We start from the raw sequence: 5,939 nt of genomic DNA, 5'->3' as shown, positions 1-5,939 counted from the left end.
ACTTATCAAATCCCCACAAACATTTATTCCCACAGAGGTAATCTGTGTCATAGTTCATGCTGACGGAGGAAAACTAATTTCTACTGTCGTGTTTTAAAGCCAAAAACAACACTGATACGCAGGAGTGAGCCTCTCTGAGGACACAGTGGGGTTTCATGTGCTGGGAGTGGTTTAACACACACAAACACATGTAAGCCATCCTTACGTTAGTGTTATCCTTGAAGTCTCAGAAATCAAAAGACAAATCTGAACCCTACGAATATTTAAGCAGATATACCTGCAGGTGTTGCAGCATTGGTCTTCTTACATAGACCAATGCTGCCCCCCAGTGCGAGAAATGGGAACAAGGAGAAATTAGAAGGATGTCTGTGAGTTCCAAGAGGAATTCTGTTTATTTTGTAATTTCATGCAAAACTTGAATGATACTCAAACTGTCCGTCCACACGGAGGTCAGAGTACAGGTTAACTATTATTATATTACTCAAAGATTCACCAGGGGGGCAAAGAAAATGTATTTTGAAATGAAGGGATCTCTGGAAGCCAGAAGTGGTCAGCTTAGATCTGTTTCAAAGAGCAACCATGAAGCGGCACTCCAGGAGAGTCTATGTCTTCAGGGGGGCTCAGCAGGGTGGACATTAACACTAACCTCCTGGTCTCTCAGTATTTTATGTACACCATCTTTGTCCCTGATTTAAACACTAGAATAAAATGAGCTAGTTTTTTTTTTCTTATTTAGTTGAAGAATTTAAAAACCCTCAACAATAGGAGACACGTAAGAAGAAATGATGAATGTGAGGATATATATACAAATGACTGGAAAACCCATTAAAACATGTCTTTTACTGATCCTAGAATCCAAACTATGAATTATATACTATTATTAAAATAATTTTTTGTAATTCTATAAGATTAGTGTACTCACAAGATGCATCAAAAGAACAAAGATCACAACCGCGTTCACATTTTTCCTCAGCTTTAATCTCTGGCATATCAAGCTCCTACATTTACCATGATTCAATCGACAGCATCATTTTGTTCGGCCCTGCCTGTCTGATAACTTTTGGCACTCCCTCAGTTGTAGAGCAGGTTGCTGGTTATACAAATGTTGATCTCAAGCCTAGACTGAGATAACCCAGATGACATCATGAACAGGACCTGATGATGTCATCTTTGTTATTATTTTTCTATGATTAAGGTTGGTTTGTTTGTCACATTTAATCAATCCTGTATGTATAAATTTGGTGGACTTCCCCTTTAATTTGGTGAATAAATGGCGTACTTCCAATACTAAACACACTGGAACTTAATTCAAAATATTTAAAAAGGGAGAGCACTTTTCCTTTTCTCAGTGGTTTTCAATAAAAATCTAATTTGAATAACAGCAGCGTGTGCGTCGACCACTCATCTAAGAAGGTAATTAAACACTCATTTGGAGACATTTTCTAATTTGCCACCGTTTCAGACTCACTTCTCATCTTCCATTCTGTGTGTTGACACACTCATTCATCACAGAGGAACACGCTCTGGAAATCACATTTTTAACTAGACGCTGCCTTTACTGTGCCGTACGTGTGCGTCTCCAGCTTTCCACTGCGCTAAGCAATGGGGATGGATACGTTACCAAGGAAACCAGCCAGAGCGCCCAAGTGTAGGTTCTTATTAGAAGACGGCTGTGATTACTGACTGGAATTAACAGAAGGTCACAGGTGACAACTCTGAGGGAAGACAGACACCTGACACCTAAAATATTCATTATTTTCCAGTAGCTGATCACAGTTTCTAGAGAAAAAACAAACTTTCACATGACTTTTTATGAGGACAGTTATAATGAAAATACCACATTCAATTATATATCACATACTTAAAACGATTTTACACATTTTATTTTAGGAGCAATCTTTAATGTAAAAAAATATTCATTAGACTGTATATGTTGTTTCTGATATGTTACATATTATCTGATAGTAAATAATGCTACATTCATGATGACTGTGACAGGACAAATGGTTCCACCCAGCAGAAAACCAGCGTGTTCAATCTGAGCAGAAAACATTCAAAGGGGACATTCATGTAAGAGCTCACAGAGTCAGAATGACTTCCTCCTGGTGACAAGATTGTTCCTGCCCAGGCAGAGCCTTACGCTACACGGGGATGCCTGTGCAGACAGGGTGCAGGAGCTGCACAAGGCCCGGTCCACCCTGTAGGAGATGGAGTCGTAGAAGACAGGGTTGCTGTGGCCCCGCTCCTGGTCGCAGTGAGACGGAGGGGGGCGGTCGTGAATGTCACAGCAGACGCAGGAGAACAGGTATCTGAGTCTGCTGGGTTCAGGGGGCTCTGAGTCCTGTCTCTGTTCAGGAGTAACAAGTCCATGATCCTCTACAGGAGAAGGGAGGAGGTTTGTACAGCTGGTGCCCCCCTCCATGGGCAGGCTCAGGTTGCAGCGGCTGCTGTGTCCGTCTCTCCTGTCCTTGTATCTCCCTTCAGCAGTTTCTCCTTCAGAGTCCGACACCTCCCTGTCCTCCTGTACGTCTTTGGGCTGTGGTCCCTGCTCCTCTCCCCCTGTGTCAGGCCTCACATCAGGCTCATCTGGGCTCACAGTGAGGAACCTCAGGACAACCAGGTTGAGAAAAGCTCCAATCACCGTAAGCCCAACCAGAATGTACATGAAGCTAAAAGCCACATACGGGGGTCGCTTCTGCAGCGCATCTCTCCTCTGCAGGGCCACAAAATCCCCAAAGCCGATGGTGGTGAGCGTGATGAAGCAGTAGTAATAAGCATTGAAGAAGGTCCAGTCCTCGAAATGGGAGAAGGCCACGCCTCCGACACACAGAGTGCTCATGCAAGACAGCAGACCCACAAGCACCATGTTCCCCATGGACACCTCCACCTTTCGCAGGCCCAGACCCTGCTTGGCTCTTCGCAGGAGGTAGCGGACGAACGTGTTGATCCTCTCGCCCAGGCTCTGGAACATGACCAGCGTCAGGGGAATGCCCAAGACTGCATAAAACATACAGAAGGCCTTGCCAGCATCAGTTTGAGGAGCAACGTGGCCGTAACCTACAAAGTCACAGTATATTGCAGGTCACAGTCAAGTACACTGGATATATTAATGGTTTATTCAAGGCTAAGATGCTCTCTATCCAATGCAGGCCCACGCCGAAGCTCAAGCCTTTAGAGTGTCAATTAAATGATGAGTTTTATAGTTAGCTGACTATATGATGGGTATTTTAGCTTTTTTTTATAGTTACATGTGGAAAAATTGATCATGTGATTTGTGCGAATTAAATGTGAAACAGCTCATTGAGACACAATCTCTAGGTATAATCACAAAACTCTGTTGCTCTACAGAACTTTATAATTCATCTTTATAGAAAAAGGTTGCAGAAAAACCACAATATTCTCTCTGGCTAAAGAAAACAACCAGCTAGTGAGGAAACGTCATATATGTACATTTCTGTTTCATTTTCCTCTGCTGTTAAATCATTTAGGTGCATTTTAAAAGGAAACCAATCAAACCTGCAGAAATGAAAAGGTATCTGAATTATCATGGACATTACACTCCTCAGCTGTAACATAATCTCAGTACAGCCTCTTCATGTTACGGACTGTTTGAGCAAACCTCTGACGTGAGACAGTAGTGATTGAGGTCACCAAATTGTAGGAACACAGTGTGACCTCGATCAGCCTGAAGTTACGGTCTCATTTCACGTCCACCCTACGAAAACCTCCTCGTACACTTGTTTCATCCACAATCCACTTCTAATGCCTGGTTACGAAATTCATCCTTGTTTTTTTCATCTACTCAGATAACGACTTAAACAGTCTCCACGGGTGTGGAGACTGTTTAATAACTGACCATGAACTTCTGGAGGAAAAAGGGTGAAACATAAAAATTTCCTTCAGCCTTCAATTTTACTTTTACTGGTGAGGTGGCCTCTCCTGATTCTATCATATCACTAATGCTCTTTGTATATATTGTCAACAATAACTGACAGAAAGAGACTTGACACGAAAAAGGTGACTGCACACGCGTTTCGTTGAATGTGTTTTAAACTGTTGTTGACAGTTCCAATTTAGTTGATTTCGCGGGGGGGGGGGGGGGGGGGGGGTAGTTGCTGATGTTTTGCATAGCCACAAACAGCAATCACAGGTAGATTCTGCATTCTGCAAAATCTAATCAGAACTCATTATTGTCAGACATTGCCACTATGAAGTTTAAATAAAAGACTAGTTTCCTCTTCTGTGGAGGACATGTGGTCAATTTGAATCTAGTGTTTTCACTCAAATTCAACATCTGAAAAGTCACAGAAATGTTGAAGACTTCCTGCAGCTCTGCAAAGTAACACAACTCTCAAGTTATACACAACAGTTGATTACAAAATAGTGCTTCATCTATATTTAACATCATTCTGTCAAACTCAGAGAAAGCTTCAATGTGATGTGAGGCAGTTCACACGTTTAATCAAACTTGTTAATGAGGAAGTATATTTTGCCATATTTCAGCTATCTTAACCGAGTGTGTTCTTCCTGTTTATTCTGTGCAACATCTCACTGGAGTCAATGTTTGTGTGAATCCAGACAAACTTTTTACAGCCACTCTTCAAACCTTGAAAACAAATCAGTTTGGTGGACTGTCCCTTTACTGCAGCTGAGTTGCTTAACGTGCATAAGCTGCTGTTCAGTGGTAAATCATGTCCAACACAAACTTCAACACACACACACACACCTCTTCGTCCAATAACCGGGCTTCGCGTTAAAAGTGAAAGAGCGCCTCGGCACACGCGCACAGCCACGCGGGAAGAAAATGCCGCCTGTTGTGTGTTTGACACACAACACGCACGGTATAGATACATATTGCTGTCTGTTGCTGTACTTGCCTATCGTGGTGATCACAGTGACGGCAAAGTAGAAGGAGCCGGTGAACCTCCACTGCCTGCCGGCTCGGTGCGGCTCTGCCAGCAGCACCACCCTCTCCATCTGCCTGTAGTCGCGCTCGCTGAAGCCGTACTTTCTCTGCAGCTCGCCCAGCCTCTGCTCCAGGACCTTCCGCCTGTCCCCCTCGCGCTCGGACTCCAGCGCGTTGAAGACCGCGGCTCCCACCAGCAGGTAGCAAACGATGGAGAGGATGAGGGAGAGGGCCCTGATGTTGTGCGTCTTCATCCTCGGCTCCACGGTGCGCACGGAACGGTGGGGCAGGGGGGCGAGGGGGGGGGGGGGGCTCAGACGCGCGCACATGAAACATGCAGGAGCATCCTTCACTCATCTCAAGAGGCCTGAGGTGTTGGCCTGCGATAGGAGTGACTGTTTTCATACTCTGAGGGCCCCTGCCGACTCCTTCAAGGAATTACGGAGAGTAAAAGCCCAGAAAATGTATTTTACACAATATGGGCTTTTCAAGATATTAAAGTAAAGTAAAAGTGGTGTGGTGACGCTGAACCATACATTATTGTATATGACATTTTTTAGATGATTAATACAGAGGCACCCATGTGTATATTATACACTGTATATAAAAATGGATGTAGACTTCAGTACAGAAAGTGAAGCCAATGTGGATGTTCCTGCAACCTGTATTCTCTCGAATGACCAGCAGATGGTTCTCAACTGGTTACAAAAAGAAGTCAGAGGTCAACAGTCCCTTTTCCACCAGTCTAAGAAACCCACTACCAGCTAGCCTTTGTCTGTACTGGGAATGGATAAATCAGCATTCACTCAGATCATCATTGAAAGAAACAAGGCACCCGGGTGAACGTGCTAAATTGACGAACCGAGAAAAGAACACTGAGGCTAAGTCCGCTAACAGGAAATTAGATAATCACCTTTTATAGCAGCTTTACCCACACTTAAAAAAACAGCATTAACCTGCTAATTGAGTTCCATGAAAAATTATTTCTACTTCTCATTTGATTTATGACGGCAGTAAACATTTTGTCACTGTT

At 43.6% G+C, this 5,939-nt stretch overlaps 1 protein-coding gene across 1 annotated transcript; it reads right to left on the bottom strand.

Moving 5' to 3' along the window:
• Window positions 1–1,970: 1,970 nt before the first annotated feature.
• LOC133973930 (potassium channel subfamily K member 3-like) lies at window positions 1,971–5,160 on the bottom strand. The gene is made up of 3 exons (XM_062412006.1): window positions 4,878–5,160; window positions 2,776–3,057; window positions 1,971–2,424 (listed from the first exon to the last, which is right to left on the bottom strand). The coding sequence occupies exons 1-3, from the start codon at window positions 5,158–5,160 to the stop codon at window positions 2,087–2,089; spliced, it is 903 nt and encodes a 300-aa protein (XP_062267990.1). The 3' UTR covers window positions 1,971–2,086.
• Window positions 5,161–5,939: the final 779 nt, after the last annotated feature.

Source organism: Platichthys flesus, chromosome 2 (assembly GCF_949316205.1).
Source record: "Platichthys flesus chromosome 2, fPlaFle2.1, whole genome shotgun sequence".
Taxonomy (NCBI): Eukaryota; Metazoa; Chordata; class Actinopteri; order Pleuronectiformes; family Pleuronectidae; genus Platichthys; species Platichthys flesus.
Note: the sequence above shows the minus strand (reverse complement) of the source record. Positions and strands in the feature narration are given on the sequence as shown.

Coding starts and splice junctions, on each gene's coding strand:
- LOC133973930 (XM_062412006.1), bottom strand. CDS start 5,160: ATGAAGACGCACAACATCAGGGCCCTCTCCCTCATCCTCTCCATCGTT. Junction 3,058..4,877: donor CACTGTGATCACCACGATAG/GCAAGTACAGCA, acceptor GTGACTTTGTAG/GTTACGGCCACGTTGCTCCT. Junction 2,425..2,775: donor GGACTGGACCTTCTTCAATG/CTTATTACTACT, acceptor ACCTGAGCCTGC/CCATGGAGGGGGGCACCAGC.